At 33.9% G+C, this 24,152-nt stretch overlaps 1 protein-coding gene across 10 annotated transcripts in view; it reads right to left on the minus strand.

Annotated features, from left to right (window-relative positions):
* Positions 1-24,152, minus strand: part of GRIA2 (glutamate ionotropic receptor AMPA type subunit 2) — a 171,236-nt gene that overhangs the window by 85,377 nt on the left and 61,707 nt on the right. For all 10 annotated transcript variants that reach the window (XR_011648473.1, XR_011648474.1, XR_011648472.1 and 7 more), the window contains exon 3: positions 6,146-6,385. Coding sequence is in view for 5 of the 10 variants with exons in the window: in XM_071214324.1 (XP_071070425.1) it covers positions 6,146-6,385 (240 nt within the window). In the remaining 5 variants the exon portion in view is untranslated. The remainder of the gene's footprint in view (positions 1-6,145; positions 6,386-24,152) is intronic.

Consider the following 24,152-nt stretch of genomic DNA (forward strand, 5'->3'; position numbering starts at 1 on the left):
GAACATTAGAAATAATGTGTTTACTTTTATTTAAAAATGGAAAATTGAACCATAAACAGGATGAAAGTGATTTCTTCCTTTAGCAAACAAATGACAACAAAAAAATCAGTTTCTTCCATCCATTCTTATAATCTAACAAAATAATATAGATAGACATGAATTTCTCAGGGGAAAATTTATCAAAGACCGCATGCCATTGTGAAAAGCATTCTATGATAAAACTTTTTAAAAACTCATCATAGCCTTCTGTTTACTTTGAGTAAATTAAATCTCTCCATGGTACAATTCAAGTTCCTTTCTTGTTTTTCATCATCAGTAGAAAGAGAACACACATAGGGTCATTAGGATCAATTCAACAGTTATCAATGTGCTTGAAAACAGTTATTAATTCTATCCAGTTTTCTCTCCAAGTAGGAAAAAGACCTACGATTCTTAACCTCTTCTACATCTAAGTTCTGCTTTCACACATTCCAATTATTGCAAAATTCAGCCTGATACCTCAGTAGAAATATTATATCCATTGATGATGCTGCGTGTGCTATTCACATATTGTCATCTCTTGAATACCAGTGGGCTTCCTTTCTTCTATGCATTGTTATTTCATTTTATTTGCTTTAATTTTGAGGTTTATCATGTATTAAATCAAGGTTAAAGTAGTAAAGTTCTTGGTATTTGGTTCCATCTTTCTATAGGTATTGCAAGGAATTTTAAACATAAATGATAATATATAAATGTATTTCATAAAGTGATAATTCTATACCTATGATTTATTGGATGTCAGAGAATATAGAACTGATGTACAAAATCAACAAGAATGGATTTAAAGAAATGGCAGAATTTCCAACTCATTCATTCTAAGCAACTAAAGTAACTTAGACAGTGTGAGTTATCTGTTATTAAAATTCTCAGAATTAATATTTTGTAAACTGTGGGACCTCAGAAAATTACATCTATTTATTACAAAGCCAAACAAGTGGTATTGGACCAGATTTGATGGATTCATTTTAGCCAGAGAGTATTAAATAATTTTAAATTAGCTCCTAAGGAGAGCCATCAGTAATTCACAAACCAAGGCATGATCTGACTTTTATGTTGAAGAGATGCTGCCTCATGCTTAATAATCCATATTCTTAGGTTTGTTTCTACAGTAATGGTTACTGACCCCTAAAATTCTCTCTCACTTGATCCCCCCATTTCACTCAACTAAGATTTTTTATTGCCTGGTGGCTTCAAAATTTAGACATCATTTTAAATTTAAAATTCATTGAAAATAAGTGTCACAACTATTGAGGTGAAATAATAAGGGGGGAATTACTTGTGATATGCCTCTTCTCCTTCCACTCAAATTGGTGCAGAAATATCTTTATATATGCATTCATCACTTAGTTCAGAATGTAAACTTATACAGGCAATGGGAGCCCTATAAAAACATTTGTTAATTTAAAGTTATTAACAAGTAGTAATCATTCAACTTTACTATCCATACTATTATATCAGAATATTTTAAATCATTATAACAGAGACTGATTTCCCATTATGAATTCCTTAATGAGAAAAAAGAAAATCTTTGTGATACACGATCATCTAAAATAGAAAAAATATGGAAATTAACTTTTACTTTTAAAAAATACGTGTAAAATATAGTATGTTCTAAACACCACAAAGAGCTTTACAATAGTATAGAGTTAAGTTCTAAACTCTACTTGAATTCTTAATCTTTTGGCTTAAATAAAGAATGCGAGTATTTTGAATTATACCACTTCTGCAAGTGCCTGATTATTACTAACTGGCTATTTTTTACATTACCTATTTTTCACATGACAACACTCCTAAGAATCTCTCCAAATATTACCAGCCATAGGTCATATTCTCATCCTGACTAGTGTTGGTAATAGTGAAGAGAATTATAGAAAAGCTATTGACCTAAAAACAAGTGAAGTCTAAGTTTGCACATTAAAGGGTAAATTTTTAAATAATTATTGCCAACAGGTATAATTCATCCAGACCATGTCTTTCTTCTTAAAAATATTTTCTTTGTTCCATTTAAAATTCACTGTCTTTATTCATTCTTTCAGGCATAGAAATTAATATTTATGACCACTAAATCATGGCAGCATGCCTAGACCAGATTAGATTAATATACAATTCCCTCATGGGCTTTCTCAGGGACATCAGAAAAGAATTTATAATTTGGAAGTATTTTTGTTCTACACATGGTGTTTTCTTGGAACTGGAGCCAGAGTTCCTTCCCTTCTGGGTACATATAATGCTGCACAAAGTAAAGCCAAGTCATAAAGATAGAAAGCATTAGTTTTAGGCTTGCAGTCTGTCTATAGAAATGCTTTACCTTGCCTTGTTAACATTTTTGAAGCATAAAAAAAAACACACACACATTTTAATTAAGTTCTGATTCAAATTTGCTATGTATATAGCCAAGGTAAAACTAAAATATTTAATGCATTAACATTGATAAATCCATTATTCTGTAGTTTAAAACCTGTTCAAGACCTATCTACCTACTATTTATGGAGTAATAATAATAGGCAGTTTTTGGAAGGGCACAGGGTCATCTGGGTGAAGAAGAGACAAGAGCAGTCCTAAAAAGTACAGATGAATATCTTCAGCACTCCTCCCAGAGGTGAATTTGTTTCAGCCAAAGATGTTTCCATGCACTGACCAGGGTTAATCCATTTCCTCCCTGCTTACAATTGGAAAGAAGTCTCTTGACTTGTTGCTCAGCATTTGGATGGTGGTCAGGGTATAAAAATGATTTACCTGCAGCCTTATTTAAGGGCAATGCAGTGACTAAACACAGAACATCTAGCTCATAATCAGGGTAGAATATTAGGGGACGAGGAGATGGGGTGGGAATCCTCACCCTTAGGCCCTCTGCTGTTCACTAGAGCATCAATTAATATATTTAGCAATTAAATTTGAGCAATATGTTCATGTGAGCTGGACTCTCAGAAAATGCAAAGATTATTTGAAACTGAGCAAACCAAATAATCAAGGACATGAAGAAAGTGTCACATCAAGAACAGACTAAATAGTTTGAAATTAAGGAATGTAGGGACATAAATTAAGAAATGAAATGATGGAATCTTTTTTAAAAGCATGAATAATACAGATAAAGGGATATAGGTACGTTTTCCAAATCATTTAAAACTATAAGTAAGGAGGTACCACCTTGAAGTGTAGGAGAAATATGTTAAAAACCAGAGGGGGAAAAATTGTTCACATAATGAATATATGAATAAACTTAGAAAAATAATATGAGGGCAAAGTCATAAAAATTGTCATTACTACCAAAAAATCAGATAGCAAAAATCCTATTTCCATGAGCCAAGTAAAATTTCATAAAAAGGTCAAATCTTTAGCTAGTATTTTGAGAGTCTTACACATTATCTCTGAAAATAATTTCAGATGAAAGGCCAGTGCAATACTCTTCTTATTAAAACATCAGCAGCTGCTTGATAACACCTGAAAATGTAGCCATAAGGTCATTTTTGGCTTTAATATATAATTACTTCATATTATCACTCTAATATTCTTCTCTCAACAGATGCACTTGAACTCAAAGTAATTTTTATAATTTGATGTTTGAAGATTATCTCATGATGACAATTTCATTTAATATTTCAAAAGTATTAATAAAACCATTTAAAATTTTCCCAGATTCTTTTCACCAATACATGAATCCATTCATCTTTACCTGATCATTTCCCAAAGCCTGTCTTTCTTTAAATTCTAGAGTTCTTTTTCTATTCATGTAAGCTATCTTTTCTCTATTTGAATTTTCTCAAAAATTTGTTTGCAACTTCTGAGGGAGCAATTGTGACTATCAGGATGAAGGTAAAATAAGTTCCTAAACATAAAGTACCACCTTGTTAAGCAGTAGAGTAAAAAGCGACACATAAGAATTGACTTTCTGATTCTTCAAAACAGCCAGCAAGATTCAACTTCTAATGACACCTCAAACTCAAAATACACAAATGTATTTTATTAACTGTTTACTGAATATCAACTCTGCTCTAGCATTATCTCAATCACCAGGTGTACACTAATAAATAAAATGTAAATGGGCACAGCCTTCTTAAAGCATACAGTCAGAACTTAAATTAAAACATAGTGCTTAGCCTATGTCACTTGTGCAATCCCTGGAACACAGCAGGAGCTCACTCTTGCCTGAATGAAAGAATGGACAAGTGATAATTATAAATCTTGGAAAGTACTTTGAGATTGATTTGGAAAAGAAAAATAATAAGAACGGAAAAGACATTTCAACTGAGACATGAAGGAGAAGTAAGAATTAGACTTGCATAGAGATTTGGGGTAAAAGAAAGAGTTTGATGCATCTGTGAAAGTGAAGAAAGGTCAGATGGGCTTAGGTTAGTGACTAAGTAGGAAGGTCGTATAAAGTCAAGAATTCGGGCAGGAGACAGATACTTTAACATAACTTTATGGTCATGTTAAAAATGTTCGCTTTTATCCTCATTGCAATGAGAAGCCATTGTAAATGTTTTAAGTTGATCAGTGATGTGGTAAGAAAAGCATTTAAAAAATAATAATTCTGGCTACTTTGTGAAAATTGGATTAAAGAAAGACAAATATGGAAGTGGATAGATAGGACATTGAAAACGTGATGGTGGTTTGGACTAGGGTGATGGCAATGAGAAAGAAAAGTGTATAGAATAAAATATATTTAGGTGGCAGAAATCCTATCAATAGAATAAGAGATTGAAGGAAGCTTTACAAATACTTCCAGATTTCTCTCCAGTTTTATTAATATGACTGAGTACTAATAGAGTTAGCAGAGAACAAAAGGAAAGACTAAAATAAGTTAATAAGCTCAGTTTTATTATTAATATAAGCACCCAGATCACATTAATAAATATACCTCAAAGCCATGCAGCACATTGGAATCCACAGTTACTCCAAATGGTTCTATGTTTTAGTTTTTCATTCCCGAAGAGAACAGCAAAGCTTCCCCATCTCAAAACAGGGGTGAAAAAAGTTGTTGACATAATCATTTTTTTCAGCGTGAATAGTGCTGACTTGCTTTCCCACTGAGCATTTTCATTGGCAGGAGTAGGGAAACATGGCACAGAATCAGACACCTTGCTTGATCACTCCTGACTCGACATTGCTGCAGCAAATGACTACAAACTGGTGAATGGAGAATTGACTGAGGGCTGGCTGTTTTTTTGCCTGCCCTTGGTGGTTAACAAGTCTTGGTAGAAGAAGGCTTCCAGTTTTCAATTGAACATTTAAATATTCCAGGAAGCAATTGCTGAAGGGAGTGTGGTATTATACATCCTTACAATGGTAGTTCTTTGCTTTTTTAGGTTTGTTTATGCATACTTTCTTTTAAAAAATACACATATAAGCACACACACACAAAATGTGTATGTGCACAGGTCCAGAAATCCCAATCTTGGCCCCAGGAATGGTTGAGGCGGGCACATCTGCCAATAATAAAGTTTACAAGAGATATGGGAAATATGGTGCCCCCAATAAACTTTAACATGATGAGCCAGGACTCTACCCAACTGGCGTGCTAATCAGAAACGTTCCCTCATTAACAGCAGTGTGGAACTATGCAAAAAGTGTGGGCCTGGTGTTAAAAGACCTGGTTTAAGACTGCATCACACATGGGTTGATTCTAGACAGGTCTTGTTAATGTCTCTGAGAGTAAGAGATCTCATTTTAAAGCAAAGGTAATAATAATGCTATCTTCCCAATAAAAGTAAGGTATGTGAAAATTCTTAATAACTGTAAATTATTATAAAAGTTCTTATTTATACTTTTTTAAAAAATTTCTTTAAAACACTTTTCACAGCAGCAACTTCACATAAGCTAGACATCATGGTCTTTTCTGATGAGTGACAGTGTGTTTTTTAACATAAAACTGCATATTTGGACATTTTTTTTGACACAAACATATCTGCAAGTTGCACATTACATTCTTTTGTTTTGCTCTAAATATGTTTCCCAGATTTTAAATTGCACTGTTCATTTTTATGACAAAATTAAACCAAGTGTTGGACTTTAATTTATCCTTACTTATCTATAACATCACTTACAAATGTCAAGTACAGACACTGAATTCTCCCCATAACAAAGAGATAGAGAGGTTTTTACTTACCTCTGTCACTGTCATAGAGGTATGCAAACTTGTCCCACTGATAGTATTCAATCAAGCTAAGAAGTGCTCCTTTGAGGTCAGGTCTCATTTGAATGACAAATGGATGTGTGCCATCTGTTGGAAAACTGGGGGTAATGAAGGAGACATGGAGCGTTCCACAAAATGATGTGATGGTATTTACTGACTTCTTGTCATAAAATCCAAAAATAGCATAGACTCCTCTTGAAAATTGGGAGCAGACTAGAAGAATAGGGAAAATAGAAAGAATCAGTCATTGAAGTTGGCATAAAACCATATGGATTTGTTTGACTGTTAATACCCGCTTATAAAAAACACAAAATAATTAATAAATCAAAAGAAACTCAGTGTTTCTATTAATGGTGGGTCATCAAAATTTATGAGTTTGTATTTACTTAGCATTATATTTAAGGAATCCAAATAATTGTAAAACAGTGTGATTATTCTCGGGAAGCACAAAATTTTATGTGAAAGTTAGAACAATTTAACAAGAAACTATGAGAGAAACTGTTTGTCAACTGCATAATATTGGCTACAATTCCAGGTGGAGTTTAGAGACAGGAAAGATAAAGTAAGGGGAGAGATGGACATTTCAAGAAGTTCAGAAATGAAATGAACTTTGAACTTAGATAGTTGGAGAGTCAAAGCAAGGTGTTCCAGAGAAGAACAAACCATATGATCCCTTAAAAATGGAGACTTCAACAATGTCATATTGGAGGATGGAAAGAAAAATAACGGTCAGATTCCAAAAACCCTTCTCATACCCAGAGCAATTTCAGTCATCTCTGAACTACAAGGAAAATCTCTTCTGTCTCTATGAACATTGTGATATCCATCAAAAATGGAAATAAAACTTAAAGCAAGGTAGAAGAGAAACTGTCTAGGGCCATTATTGTAAGGCCAAATGCCTTCCTTCTCAGCACTTTCAAATTACTACTGTATTCATCACAGCATGGTCAGTGATGCTCTTATTTATGTATGACCTTGATTGTCAAGAAATACATACATTGTTATTTAACAAACTATGTAAATGTAAACATCCATAAATCAGCCCCATAAAAAAAATGCAAGTAAACATCAGTTACTGGAGGAATAAACTTTAATTATCTGGAATTTAAACCCATTCTTAACAGTTCATTCTTTATAATACCGTTTTTCAAAAAGTCTTTATTGTGTTTATGATGCCTTTATACTATAAATTCAGTGTGCTTCCAAAGAGATCTTATGCGGACTAAAACCCTTTTAAGGGAAATGGATGCAAGACTCAAATCAAACATAGACATATCACCAGAAGGAGACATCGTTCACCTGGAGTCACTGGTCAATTTGCAGTTAAACGAAGTTCAGAGCTCCTAATCTTTATCTCCCCATGAACCTAATTTACCCCACATTTTCCATTCCATAAAAACCAAAGATTATTACCAAAATATTTTGACTCAGGGTCATTATTCTTAACCAAATCACAGTATTTTATTTGAAAATTTCCATCACTCCCACAAATCCATGTCCTCTTCCAATATTTCTTTTTCAGTAAGCAACGTATGAAACTGCCCTCTCTCTCCTCTCCCCATATTTAAATCATCACTTCGGTCATGCTAATTTTAATACCTAAATACACTCACATTTGGTCCTTTAATTTCTATCTCCACTCCAACCATCTGAGTTCACTCACAGTAATTATTTGTAGTGCTTACAATGTGCCTAGCATGTTCTGTGGTACATAAAATCATTTATTTCTCACAATACTCCTTGAGATACAAACTATTATTATCCCAATATTACTCATAAGAAAATTGAAGAATATGGATATCAAGTGACTTACTCAAGGTCACACAGCTAGTAAGTGATAGATTCTAGGTTCAAATTCAGGCAGTCTGCCTTCAAAATTCATGCTCTTAACAATGGATAATCATTTTTCTCTCACCCAGATTACTGAAATAGTTTTCCAGCTGCACCCCCATCCACTAATGTCCCTTTCCATTCAATTCTCCACAGTCTAGCCAAAATGACATTTTAAAGCCTAAATCTAATCAGATCACTCTAAGAAGTAAGGGTTACTTGTTTCAAGACTAATCCCCAGCAACGCTTTATAGACAACATCCATGGGCAGTGCATAAGGCCATCAAACTTTGTCAATTACATTGATTTGAGTGAATGAATAAACCGATATTTTTTCATTTCGAGTCATTTTAATTCAAGGAATAAAAATTAACCATCTAGTAACAATCTAACAGCTTAAAACAGTAAATATTAAGTACCTGTTAAATTAATTAACCCCACGAGAATGATAATAATACCAACATGATCTTAATTCATTTTACTTCTTTCATAGAAATAGATAATCCTCAGAAAAATAGATGTTTTTATGAATAAGAGCACTACTAGAATATAGGTAGGTTAAATAGATAGATATAGTTATCTACATATCTAATAGCTAACTCCAGATATTCAATAAAGATTAGGGAATATTTTAATTACTATTATGTGAATTGGTAGACAAGCAAGATTGACTATTCAAGTGGTACTTAGTTCCAAATATGTCCATTTCCCTTTAAATATTCCATAATTTTCAAATCACTTCTATCTTTTGAACATAAATTTTCTGGGCTTGCTAGTTTACTTCTGTGTAATATATCAATTGATATCTCTTTCTTTGTAAAGTGTTTCCATAGAAAAGACTGATATAGTTCAGAAATTCTTGCCTTTTATTGATATCCATACATTTTGTCCTTATCTGGGTATAGGAATTGAAAATTATCTTTGATGATTATGCCCATTCTTCACAAAGATGAAAATAGTCTAGGCAAATTTCATCGTTAAAATCCATCTAGGCAAACTCTGCATGATTTCTTATTTTGTGCATCAACATATGTGTATTGACATGCATATCTTAAATATTACAATGCATTCAGGAACTGGTGGTTCCATTCATCATATTAAAAAAAGAAACTCGCTATAAAATTTTCTGAGTCTCTTTCCTTTCCTGCAAACTGCTGCCATGGCACCTCAATACTATATGAGAATCAGGCAATCTGTTTTATTAATGAGACCTCTTCTCACCTTAAGTGAAACAGCTTCTGTGATGGGAAAAGCAGCCACCACATCAGCAGAATGCTTGATAAAGCAAACCACTCTTTGACTATATAGGTGATCTTAATAAGGTGCTATATTTTTCATTTTCCATTTGTTTTAAACTCTGGAGTAAGTTGTCAAGGGGCCTCCTAGTTATCATAGCCATCTGGAGACTATGGCTTTGGTCCAGCAACAGGCACAAGCTGTTTCTCCAAATGAATAAATTTTACAATAGTCTTTCTCCCCCAACTATTCCTCATCTCTTTCAACCCTCTCTTTGTATCCTTCCTTTTATCACTGCACATATTCAATTATCAATTTACCTAAATCCCCTATTTTTCTGGATATTTCACCCGAATGTCCTCTTACTTCACATATACAGTTAATAGGCATTTGATCAACATGGCCCCATTTCCCTCTCATTGTGTTAGGTCAGTCACTGTCCCCAGAATCTAAGCATGATAAGAATGCCCTTGAGATTTACAACCAGGAATCAACCACGATGATGACCTAAGGTACCTTGCTTACCCAGTTTGTAGTGGCCATCTCAAGATAGAAACAAACAAACAGAAAAAAACCCTGCATGGATACTTCTAACCTACCATCCTGCAAATACCCCCAAATTGCTGTGTTCTAATACTGATTCTCTCCACAGTATAACACAAATACTTGAGCCTATTGACATAATACACAATCAAATTAGTATTAGCAGTTTGGAATTATACTCATTTGATTAAAACTGGAATTATCCATTTCATCTCTACCTTATTTCCTAGTGATACTTCCAAAATTTAAAGCCATTTCCCTAACACAGATCCATCCTCAAAGGAGGAAGGTTTACAACTGCTGAAGAATGTCCAAAATAGCATGTTGTAAGCTCTAGAAAAAATATCCAAAGAGAATTTTCAAAAATCAGTTTGTTGAAACCAGCATCCTACTTGGAGTCATGCCTTTCCTATGTCATCTCTGGATATAGAGGAAGAAACAGGAAATTTCTCATTTTCACCTCTAGCTTCAGGACCTGTGTCACATTAGCTTATGAAACATTATAAGTTTCTGAATGATTTTGCTGATTAACATTAGAATTGCATTTATGTCTTGAGACTCGAAACTAATTGCAAAAGAAGTAAAGATGCTCTCACTGAGTTCTGCAATTTTAATTAAATATTCAATATCAACTTTAAGAAGCTCAGCAAAGGCAAGTCCTTTTAAATGACACTTTAGGTCAAATAGCAGAAATGATCATCTCCTGGGTGTAAGTAACTTGCTGATTATTCCACTTTTTATTACAAGCCCAGATGATACGTCAGTAACAATGCTGATGGAGCATCTTTTTCTCTTGGGTCTTTATGTTCACTGGTGCTGCTAATGTAGCATGCTCTGTACAGTCCAGAGAACCATACATGGTGATTTAGTAAAATAGGAGAAGGTCAGTGCATGATTTATTTTTGTTTTACATTTTTTTGTATTTCCAAATTGCCATTCACTTCAATGAAGTAGCACAGGTGCCTTCATGAGTACTGATAGCAGCAGCCCCTTTACAGCTTGTGCAAAGCCTGGCAAAAGCTCTCTCACCAAGGAAGCCTGATCTCAAAATATGGAAACCACAGGAAATCTCTTCCTCCTTCATCATAAACTTCTCACATTAATCCTTGGCAAACTTTGGCCCTGACATCACTATTGAAATTTCTCTACCATTTATCAATTATAATCTCCTACTCATTAAATCCAATGATCTCTTCTTAGATCTAGATTTCCTAGCTTCAAATTTGTCTTGAATTTATCAACCAAAAACTTGCTCCATGAAATTCTCTATCTCTCTGCTGATACCAGTCTTGCTCTCTTCCAATTCATTCTCCAGCTTGCTGCCAAATAAAACCACATTAGCTTGGTATGTTTCCTCTCCCTCTCCCTTTCACTGGTTTATCTTATTTATCTTTCTCTTACTGCCTCACCGCAAAGGAGGATTTCTCCAAGATCTCTCTTTCAAATGTTTCTTCTATTTTCTTTTCACTTTTCTTCTTCATGGTCTTATCCCTTCCAACAAGGTCAAATTCAACTTTTTATACATATGTTTGCCAAAGTTTTATCATCATCCTTGTTGTCTCTCTTAATCTATTTATTTACTGAGCAAATATATACTGTAAATATTCGATGTGACAAGCATAGTGGTAAGTTTAGAGAATGTCCCAATGAACAAAACAGAAAGAGCCCATTCCCTCCTAGAGTTTACAACATAGATCTAATCCCACACCCTCCAGTATCTCTCACTGGAAACGATTTCATTGTATTTAATTCCATCTAAATACAATAAAAACAAGAAAAGAAAAAAGAAAATCCTAAAAATTCTACCCTGACAAACCATGACCTTGTGCTGGCTTTTCCCTTTCTACTCATGGTGCTTTATTTCAATCACTTATATTCAATATTTTAGAATAATTAACTCATTGTTCTTTCTTGTCCTTTTCATGCCATCATCACCATCTTATTTTATTCTACTTCATTCATTACAAATTACCAAATATTTTTGAGAACCTCCCATGCACTATTTTAGATGCTGGAGAGACAGCAGTAAATATGACAGGTAAAGTGTCTACTCACATGAAGCTTGCATAACATCACTTCTTCAACATACCTTTTATGAGCACCTTCCTTTTATTTCTCTTGATCCTGCCAACCTAAACTATGCCCTACCTTCTCTCTCCCTCCTTCAAGTCATACTCTTGTCAGATTATTAATCTTCCTAAAGCATACCACATAGAAAGGCACTCTCCAAGGATTTTTCTTCCAATTGCTTTTATCCTTTCTTTACAGTCTATCTCTTGGTGCTCTCATCCCTTTTAACAGGGTCAAACTCAACTTTTTACGTAGATGCTATCACAAATGTTTTCAAGTTGTCTTCCCTTGAGCTATTTATTTATTGAACAAATATAAACTGTAAGTATACTATATCATTCCTCTCAACTTTAATATTTAACTTTATAGAATATATTGTTCACAATTAGTACTTATTTATTTCCTTGCTAATATAATTTTTACTTTAAAAGTTTAATTTTTTTAAGATTTCAAGTTTAAACTTTCTAGAAAAAAAGAAATATACAAAATCTCTGCAACCATTTCATATTGCCTAAAAATATTTTTTAAGGTCAAAAGGTAAATACAGGGAAACGGACTTGGCCCAGTGGTTAGGGCATCCGTCTACCACATGGGAGGTCCGCAGTTCAAACCCCGGGCCTCCTTGACCTGTGTGGAGCTGGCCCATGCGCAGTGCTGATGCGCAAGGAGTGCCGTGTCACGCAGGGATGTCCCGTGCCTAGGGGAGCCCCATGCGCAAGGAGTGCACCCCGTAAGGAGAGCCGCCCAGCGCGAAAGGAAGTGCAGCCTGCCCGAATGGCGCCGCACACAGGGAGAGCTGACACAACAAGATGACACAATGAAAAGAAACACAGATTCCCGTGTTACTGAAAACAACAGAAGCGAACAAAGACGCAGCAAATAGACACGGGGGGTGGGGAGGAAGAGAAATAAATAAATAAATCTTTAAAAAAAAAAATTAGAGGAGGCGGATTGTGAGTTGGTGATTATTGAAGAAGACTTGGAAGAAGGAACAGGCTTAGCTGGCTGAGTCCTATTGCCTAGAGCTGGATGAGCAGATCACACTGATGAACCAGAACCCAAAGTCTCTTGAGTGCACTGAAGAAAAGTACTCTCAAAAAGAAGGTGAATATGCAGAAGAGATAAAGATTCTTACTGATAAACTCAGAGGCAGAGACGATGCTGAGTTTGCTGAGAGATAGTTGGCCAACCTGAAAAAGTTAATTGTTGATTTCGAAGATAACTTGAAATGCACCAAAGAGGAACCCCTCTGAACATAAAGAATGTGGGACCAGACTCTACTTGATATGAATGAGATGCAGAAGACCCCAATCCTGCCCTCCTGCGGCTCCTGCCTTTGACCTTGACTCCTCCTGAGGCCGGCCTGCCAGAAGTTGACTTTCGAACTGAGGGTTGACCTTTAACTGGAAGGCTGCTTTCTCTTTGCGACTTACACCCATCCTTGGCCCCCATCTTTTTCAACAAACTGTCTCTGCCTCTCCCAGAGATGGCAGCTAGGCTAGGGGCTAAGCACTGCAAGAGTCTTTGAAAGCATGTTGTGATGTTTGCATTTTATATTTACCCTCCTTTTTCATTGTTGTGGCAAGCATTTGTGAAGCATTCCAAATAATTCCACAGCAATCTAATCCCTTTCTCGCTTTTAGAAGGTAATTTTTCAGCTTAATGCCTATCACCCTCTCCATTGAGGAGGGAAAGAGAGGGAATGGGCCTGCCTCTTTGAGAGGGAAGCATAACCCAGGGGAAACCTAATTGCTCCTTTCAAAGCAAGAATCAAACCAGAAAGGTGATTCCAGGAGTAGTTAAAAAAAAAAGTGTTGTTCAAAATTTGCTTTAAGGCAGATTTATTTATTTTATTTTTCTCATGAGGAATGACCTAATTAATACGGTGAACCCTCTGAGACTAATGTGTCCTGTCCTTTCTCTACCCCCTTCCCAACTGCTCACAGAGGAGCAGGTGCCCTTTATATTGGGGTGACCACTGATTTATACTCCTGCCTCCTTTGAAAAAAGGAAAGAAAAGAAAATTATGTATTCACCACTGATTTAGCCATTTGAAGCATCTCATCTCCCTTTATTGGGTCTGAAGGTATTGTCTCTAAGTGTTCTCTCCTGCTTTGTATCCATCAGTGCTGGAGAAATTTTGAATAGCTTATGTACAAAACTTTTATAAATTTATATTATTTTGAAACTGTGCTTCTACAGGGTTGGGAAGCATGGGCCACCACATCCGGTTGTGAGTTCTCCTACAGTCTGACTGGAAGTGTGCTGTTCTTTTAGAATTCCTTTCCCCACCCACGTCGCCCTCTTTGGTGAGGTTTCTGTGAAGTCTGCTAGATATACTCCAGCAACTTAGTGGCTTAAAATGTACTCTCCTTCGGAGTGGTCTCTTTCGGGGACCAACTGGGAGAAAGAGAAGCCAATAAAGCAACTATTTTGATCTTATAAAGTGACAAGTTTCTTTTTAAAATAAAGAACCAGTCCCTTAGGAAAAAAAAAAAGTGCTCAGCTATTACTTGCAGAGTTACATATCCCATGTACATGTGGTTCTTAAGAAATCTGCATTTCTACACATGAGCTGTTATAAAATTGTCTCATTTTACCCTTAAATTCTGAACTGACTGAAAATAGGGAATGATGTAGAGTTTATCTCTAATGTGTAGTCTATCACATCCTTCACACACAGCAGGCACTTGATAAATGTCATTTAATAAAATAACAATTCTTCCATAAAGGGTCCCTTGTTTACCATCAATCTGATCTCCCCAAATTCTGAACCCCAGCAGGACTCTACCTCTGCCCTCCTCATGAGCTGAAGGGCAGTGTGTGTGTGTGTGTGTGTGTGTATGTGTGTGTGTGTGAGAGAGATGGTGATCTGTGAGCTCCTTCGCAGGGGCCAATGTGAGAACACAATGAGAATATCTCAATTGGAAGCCCACCTCTATTCTTCCTTGGCTATCTGGTCTTAGGAGGCTCACTCCACCTGAGTCTCAATTTCCTAATATATTGAATGAGGGTATTAATTCCTATCCTGCCTACCTTACAAGAATCTTTTAAAGTTTATATGATATAATGTGTAGAAAAATGCTGGGGAAAATATAAAGCACTGAGTCAATGTACAAATCCAACTAGAATGATTTTTTTTTTCAAAATCTCTGCAAAACTCAATTCAGGAAGTTTCACAAATACATTTTTACCAAATATTTGTTGAATGAATATATGATCAGAACCAACTTAGATAACAAAGATATAAAACAGGTTCTTATGGAGCAAAGCTTCATGAAGTTCATCTTATGAAATGATGTCATAAAAGAATTTTTTTCCCTTCATTATCTTTCTCCAAAATAGATAGCAGTTGTCTAAAATTACCTATGACATTTAGTCATGCAGTTCTCATAACAGATGAGAAAATGATGTCTTTATTACTGTATGAAGATAATCTTTATAATATTTATTTAAAAAGTACCCATTTTGAGATTTCAAAATGTAATTTATTTATGGAGAAATTTGTACAAAGAAGGTGAAGTTACTAACCTGAAAAGACACAGTGGTTTCAGGGAACCTAGATGGGAAGAGGTGAACTTCTATATCTTAGCCATTTGCCTGATAACACATGTTGTACATGAAAATATCCTGTAAGTATTCTTCTCACAATCTCAAATACCTTATTTATAGAATGCAGTGGTATTTTTCAAACCTGAAAACTTATCATAAACAACATTTTTTCCTTTAAAAATGTGGTGGTTATAATATTAGGTACATGTAACTTTGGGTTTCCATGTAAAAAGTTGGGAGAATGTAAACATGGAACTGTGATTCCTTTATTCTTGGAAAATTGAGGTAAATATAACACCCTGGTCTCATAAAGAGATGGAATAAAACCATTCTACTTTCCATTAATGAGATAGTTTTAAAGTTCATATATCTACTGTGGCACCTCTTTTTCCTGTCTATTAACACAGAGAATTTCCCACTTGGGTGTGCTCATCTCTTTAAAAGCCTACATTTTACTCAATTCACTCCTCTTCCCAATTCTCAAGCACATTTCCTAGTATAGACACTCAGTATGTAGCTATTGAAGGAAACATGAAATGATTCAAAAACAATGCTAAGAATAATCAACATACACCACAATGGCATTTTCTATAAATTGTCTCACTGATTATTTTCCTTATACCCTTACCACAAATCTTTACTGTGACAAATTACTTTTCCTTTTCATACCTTCTCATTTTTCATACAAATATTAAATGTGATACAGGATAGTCAGTAGCAAAAGTCTATGAAGATGTAATAATATATTTTTCTTTCCCTCTATAAAGTATTTATCCTTCCTGACCTTCATGTAATGTTTGCTGAAATTTAGTGAGAAGAAATGTCATAAGTTTATTGCTGTTGCTTGTATTATATGCAGCTTTAAAAAAAATCTATAACATTTATTCTGGCTTCATTTATCATCTGGAATAGCAGGCAATAGTAAAACTGGCAGTAATAGGCAGTAATTCTCATGTGAATATTAATGATGGGATCTGGACATGTAAACAAAAGAGAATTACCCCTGTTTATGTTATTTCACAAAAGATAGGCCCTTTCTTCCTCCTCTAAACTTGTATTTCCTCCTCACAAGTATATATTGTTCTATCCTCTGCAAATTCTTGCTCAACTCATGCTATGTAAGGTCTGGACACTTCATACCCTGATGCCATTTAAATGTTGTAGGAAAAAGATTATCAGGGGGAATGTCTGACCTCTGATCCTGGCAATGACACCAGCAATCTGTGTGCTTCTGGCAAGTTGTGGCCTTCACACGTCTCCATGCCCTGGTAGGATCCATTCAGCTCAAACTTGAGCTTGTACACCCGAACATCAAAGAGAGACTTTGTAGAAAATTTCAGATAGTACTTATTTATTCTCCATCACATAGTCGTGTAAACTGCACTGTGGGATATAATAAATTTTCAGGAATGAAGTTACCCCATTCTCTGCATGTCTTACTCATCTTTCTTCCTTTTTCTCTTTCTTCTTTTTGACATATATTTTCCTTTCCTCTTGTTCTGTTTCCTCCTCCAATTTTTTACTCTTCTTCATGTGTATCTCTGCCTTTGGCCAAGGAGGCACATACTAACCTCCACAGCAACTCTGTTTATTTTGATTTCTAAAGAAATGTCTAATTGCTTGTTCGACTGTAATCAGGATTTACAAAACTGAAATCCTGTGTTGTCACCAGTTATAGATTAAATTTCAATCCATGTAAATATTTCAACTATTGTGATAAAAGACTATTTTTTAAATATAGTTGAAACAAATGTTCAAATATCTACAGTTTTCCTTTAAATGACATGCAGTAAAAGACAGGACTTTATTACCTTACTTATCTAAATGCCCTCAAATTTTACCTTAAACCCACTTGTTTTGAATGACTCAAAGAGTTTCTGAAGCTTTCAGAGGAACTTCTGGCCTATCCTATTTGTTGGTTAGTGAGAGGGTTTCTACATATATGCCACGGCATGTATATAGGAACCCACTGAAGTTTATTTTAAAAAGGAAAACGTATTTGGCTAACATATAATGAGCATCTGTTCAAATGTCCCACGTGACTAAGAAACGCTCTGGACCACTAAGCATACATGTTTAAATTGCTAGCCAACTGGAGGAATAACTTTAGTACATCGGGCTCACTGACCCTTGATGCATGAAGTCAGTAAAATTATGACCTAACGATTATTAAAGTTTATATGGGACTTTGCACTAACATTGTCTAAGGGTCTCCTGCTTCATTGCAGGCACCCTACCCTCTTTCATCAAGAGGAGCAAGACAGACTTAAAGATGTGAAAATAGATTCCCGTAAGAAAGAATTAGTAACCTATTTATGTTCTAACTTTACTTTTATTTTAATAACATTTATGGAATGTTTATAACTCAAAGAATAACAGGAATAAATGCATATACAAGTTAAACAAGTATATTCATTAAAAACCTATTACTTCTCTTCACTCAATAGTCTTCCCAGAAGCAAATGCTGCTGACAACCATTTGGCTGGTATACTTCCACACCTGTAGTTTTAATTAGTGTTGGTTTTGTTTGTTTGTTTCTGCTTTTTTTATGTTTCTGGTTAATGAAACCAGAGGACTATTGTCCTGTGGCTGGCTTTATCATTTAAATGAGAAATTGCCATGTTGGTACAGATTTACCTCATTCGCTTAAAACATTGCTTACTATTCCCTGGTTTGGATGCATCATCAAATCGTTAACATTCCCTAATAAAAATATATAATTTTTTTGCTTCTACAAACAAGCTATAGTGAGTGTTACATTAATGTTTACTAGTCAAACGTGTAAAATGGTATTTCATTATTGATTTTAATAATAACAGCTTACATTTTTGCACAGTTGTGATAGCAGGCATTGATCTTAGTGTTTTTTATGTATTAACTCATTTAAAAATCATTATATACCTATAGGTTTTATTCTTATTCCCATTTTAGAAAGAAAAAACTTGGAAACAAAGTAATTTCTCCAAGATAACACCACTAGAAAGTGGGGGTCAAACCCAAGCAACCTGACCCTAGAGCTTATTCTTTTAGCCACCAAATTATACCTTTTCTTACTTGTAGACAGGAAAATTCACATTTCCATAATTATATTTAAGAATCTATGTCTATTTTTATATATTACTCTTAATTGTCTGTTCCTATATTTTGCACATGTTTGCGCTATTAGGTTACTTTTTGAATTTGGATTTTTAATAATATTTTAATCCTCTTTTATGTGAAGCTCGGATTTCTTCTTTTTTTCTCTAGGCTTTTATAACAAAATTCTCAATCTTTCCTTGCTGACTCCTAGACTTTGTGTCTTATATTATAAGGAATTCTCATCCTAAGATTTCCAAAATATTCTGTTATGTTTGATCTCACAATTATCCTTATAGCAATTAATTTTTCTAATTTTAATTTTTGGATTTTATGCAAGGTAGAAATCCAACTTGATTCATTTGCATGTATTCAAATGTTCTCAAATGTTTTAATTTAATTTGCTTGACTTCTTTCTAGATTTGAAATGCCACCTTTATGATACTCTAAATTTCTCTATGATCATGGATCTACTTCTAAACTCTACTTTGTTTTTTTTATTTCTTTATTTTTTCTTTCTCAGGAAGAATGTTATAATCTTATACCTTTTTTAAAAATAACTATTGATTTTAAGTGTTCTTTTGCAAAGTTTTAATAGCTATTGTTTTACATTCCTTTCTCCCAAATTTTAATTAGGATTATATTGAAATAACATTTTCAACAATAACATTTCCAATCACTATTTACTGAGACCCATTTTATGATTTTCAGTAAAATTTTACAACTTTCTTCACACCGGGCACATATCTTCTTAGATATATTGCTAGATATTTTCTAGCTTCCTTGCTATTGTTTTCAGATGTTTTTCCTTTGTATTTTCTATTGCATATATCACTAGTCCATAGGAGAGCTATTGCCTTTCAAATGATAATTTTATATCTAGCAAAAATACTGAATTTACTTATTAGTTCTGTGAGTTATTTTGGTTGAGTCCCTTTTTTTTCTAGGTGGAAAAACAATTATTTTGGTAAAAATTTTGCACAGCTCACCTTTGAACCATTCCATTTTGAAGAATCATTTCTTCTTCAGTTTGAATTTCTATTATGTTACTTAAAGAAATAGTAAGTTGGAAAGTATGCCATTAATTGGATAGCTCTACAATGAAAATTGAGATAAATTTGAATAATTATCTGATATATTTGATCCAAGTACATAACTAAACTCTTATACAACCCATAACTCTTCCTTTCTTACAATATACTTGCTTTTCAAAAGCCCACATATTAAATAAATAGTTATTTAAACTCTCCACTTCATTTTATTGTATGGTCCTTAGAAAATAAATGTGAGAAAATGAATGAAGAAAATGGACCTATGTTTAGTCATTATCAATATGGTGCTATAATTATCTTATTTCCAGTATACCTTAGGTACAACAAAGTAAAGAAAAAAAAAACTAGCAAAGCAATAATTCTCTAGTAGTAAAGGCCAGAAGATGGAGCAAAAATATTCAGAGACAAGAAAGGAAGTGGACAACAAAAGAAGAGTTGAAAAGAAGGCATAAAGGAAAGGAATGCAAAAGTTCAGTGTAAATTAATATTGCAATAATTAGTGTTTATGAAACAAATCGGGAGAAATGAGTAGATTATAGCCAATTGCAAAGAAAAGTACTAATATTGTATATAGCTTATGCTTGCACCCTAAGTTATTTCAGTTGCATGTGATTACTGAAAATAGCCACATATGAATTCCATTAAAGCCATCAGTTCAAAGATATCTAGATGAATGGTTGTCTTGTTCTAGAAAGCACACATAATTGTGTACATATATCACAGAGTAAATTGTAGATTTGGCGATTTTAAGTTGAACAGTTTAAATGCAAATGGTGAAGACAGAAAGCAGGAAAACGAATCTACCCTGGAATCTGAACTACTTAGTTTGGTTGTTGGCCGTTTTCAGAGCCACTAGATTGTTGCCAAATCCCTAAAACATTATGTTGTGAAACAAGTAACCTGGGTAGAATTGGTGCTTTTTAAAGAATTTTTAAAAGAATAACCATTGGAGCATTGCATCAAGAACTATGTTCTAATTTTAAAATGTCTCCAAAACTAAGGGCATATGCCATAATTCAATGAAGATGACAATGGATCACTTATCAATGGGAATAGTATAAAGTAAGCCTTAGCACCAAAGTGAGAAAAACGAATGTAGAAATTCTAATTTAACTTTTTTTATAGAAAAACTTATTTAAGAAAGTGCCAGCCTATTCCTGTGAAAAAGTTCCTTTTGAAAAATATAGTAGAAGCAATGATATAACAAGCCAAGGATGGAATTTTATGAATGCAATCTTGAAGAGTATCCAAGAGAACAAGACTATTAATGAAGAAGAGGGTAAGTTATATATATATGTGAATGTTACGCTTTCTTTTACCCACCATACACCTTGTGTTCTCAAAAAAAAATTAAGCACCAGTGGACCAAATGCAATCACATGTTAATTTTCACAGGACTTTGTCAAATTATTTAGGAAATGATACCATATTTTTCATAAGATGAAATTTCCCCTTTAAGTAAACTGATAAGATGCACTATGGATTTTTTAAATTATCCTACAATCAGAATCTGCACATTAATTGAATAGAGAAAACAAATGCTTTGGAAATAACTACCATGAGTCTGAGCTCTACCTGACCATTACTCTTTTAATATCTAAACTTACATAATAAATTATGTTCCAGGAAGTCTTCTAAGGGCTTAAATATATCAACCCATTTAATTCTCCCAATACTCCTTTGGCTTGCAGAGAGATAAGTAACTTACCTAAGATTCCACAACTATTAGTGGTAAAACTGGAAACTGGAATGCAAATCCAGACAGTCTGAAACTCGTTAGAAAATGTCAGACAAAAGAAACTGGGAAAAGCATTGCAATAAATGAGGAAAATGAATTTCAGAGTTGTGGTCAAAGAGGCATTAGTGGGAAAAAAATAATCTCTCCAGCCATTTATCTAATGTTCTTTTCTTATGTATATTCTCAGTATATGGACCTATATATTTTATATGTATGTGTGTGCACTTACATGCTACCCTATGTTAGGCTTCCAATAGGCTAAGTGGTCCAGCTAAAAACTTTAGATATATTTCTGATTGGTAGATTCCATATTTATTATGATTTTTTTATCAGCCACAAGAAAACAACTCCAGATTAACAAACTAAAGATAAGTATTCATAAATAAATTTAGCTAAATCCAGGACCTTTTAAGAACCTTGAATTACACTGATATAATATTTTCTCTTCTGTATTTCTATATATGTCTAGTGCAAAATGAAATGGAATGTGGCAGGAAGATTCCTGCCTAATTTTACCATTAATATCTAAATCAAATAATTAAGCAAAGGCTCATAATTGGATATCTCTAGACAGTTGAATCATGTGGTCTAATTTTCTTAAATATAATATAATGTTGATGCATATATAAAAACTTTCTTTACTTTGAGCAATGTTCAGATACTGAAACCTAAACCATTTTTAGGGATTTAAGTCCTAATTGATTTATGGCCACATTATTCTGGATAAAGGTATTAAGGGACATATAAGCAAATTATGTTTTCGAATAAAGGCTCACATTCAGGTATACCTTTTGTCTTCTTAACAGTCTTTAGAACACTCAAAACTAGGCAGATGTGATTATAAGTCAAACCTTTGCTGTTGTCTCAGCACTGGTCACAGAAGAGTCCCCATTTTTCTGCCACTTCACCCCAAGGTTAGTAGTGAAATTACAGATAAAGGTAGATGGGAAAAACAAATAAAATTTTTAAAAGGAAGCATATGGTTTTTATATATTTCATCCTAGAACTAGTAAGGCTTGATATGACTTCTGTTTCTGCTCAATGTTCCAGTTATCATTGCCATGCACCCCAAATGTCTAGTCAAAATTACAAGACTTGTATATGCTCAAAACATCCAAAAATAACATGGAGTAAAGAGATATAAGATCTCACGATAAAAGAACAGATATAGAGAAACATGTATTACACCAAATGTCTCATTGGCAGAAATAACCATTTTACAGGCTAGTTAGAGAATCCTTGCCTTGTTTCCATGAGTGAGTTTCATTCATCTGTTAAATTAGAAAAATAACCCAACTTCCCTGGATTTTAAAAGAGATCGTTTAAAATGCGTAAGTATACACAAGATAATTTTTATATCCATTAACAGAAACTACAGGTAATTCATTTACCATCTCTAGGACTGTGGGCCTTTGTTGTAAAATGCTGGGGTGCACTGTCACAGATATTCCAAGAGAGGTTGGGCAACTACTTTTCTGAGATCTTAGAGAAAAAACTAATTATATTATCATCAGAAAAAATAAGTTAAGGAGAAAATCAAAGTAGTAAACATGGTGTCTGTAAACGAGTAATCACCTAAAAAATGTGAATTGGTTTTGGCTGATGTTCCATTGTTATTGCCATTGTTGCTCCTGAGACCAGATCCTTTTCAATTTAGAGATTCAATTACTGAAGATTCCTTTCAAATTCAAGTCTATAAGCACATGATTCAGTGATTCTGCTTATACTGGAATACTAAAATAAGAAATAATGATAATTTCTTTCTTAATATTCCCAAATAGGAGTCCTAAAATCCTAAAACTGCTGAATACTTCATCCAGACCTTCTTTAGTATCCTTATCGTAATTCCATTTCCAGGAACTAGGCTGGCTCAGTATTACAAAAGACTTTCTTGCTCCATTAATATAATATTATACATGCAGAGCTAAGTTAACAAGAAAGTAAAAACCCTAAATAAAAGAGAATGGAATAAATAAAAGGAAAGGAATGTTAAGTGGGACACTGAATACATGTCTGCCTCATGGACAATTATTTGTCAGAGTTACCTACAGCCTTGGATTTAATGGCTCTTCAGGGGAAAGAGAAAAGAAATTAGTTACTCCAAAAGGTAGAACATGGGATGCTGTCATGAAAGAATGGTTTGCTGGCCAAATAGAAAACAGGCAAAACTTTACTTACTTGGCTTTGCTCTGAGAGGGAAAAAAAAGCACCCCTGAGAAATCATTACTATAGGCCATACTACCCACAGTTTTGCAGTTTCAATTTACACGTTGGGAAAATACAATTACAGAAATTAATTTAAAATCATTTTAATTGAGCTTATATAATCACTAAGCAGAAGCAAATACATATTCTCCCTAGAGAAACGTAGTTCCAAAGCAGTATCCTAAAGATTCTGAAAGATTAATGGCACCTAAATATGGACTGAAAACCTAAAAAAATTTTTAGATGCATACAAAAGAAAAAAATCGCCTTCAGGATCTGGGGTCAATAGACATAAATAAATAGCAATGTTATATTTAATATACACAATATAAAATTCTTAAAAATCTGAAAAGTACATAGAAGGCACTAAAAATAGGAGCAAGAAGTAAGAGACTAAAAAGAGTCAAAATTGAAAGAAAAATAACATCTATAATTATAAATACAATTACTAAATTTAAAAATCCAATGTATGGATTAAATGTCAGATTGGATAGATGTGAAAGAGAATTAGTAAACTAGAAATTTTACTGAGAATTACCCAGAATCATCACAGCAAGTAAGAGATGGGGAGTATGTGTCACCTAATTGGAGTTGTTTCAGGAGAGAATAAAGAGAAAGAAAGACAGGCAATATTTGAAGAGTTGGGTGAGATTTTTCCAGAATGTATTTACAATTTTA

This window comes from Dasypus novemcinctus, chromosome 1 (assembly GCF_030445035.2).
Source record: "Dasypus novemcinctus isolate mDasNov1 chromosome 1, mDasNov1.1.hap2, whole genome shotgun sequence".
Classification (NCBI taxonomy): domain Eukaryota; kingdom Metazoa; phylum Chordata; class Mammalia; order Cingulata; family Dasypodidae; genus Dasypus; species Dasypus novemcinctus.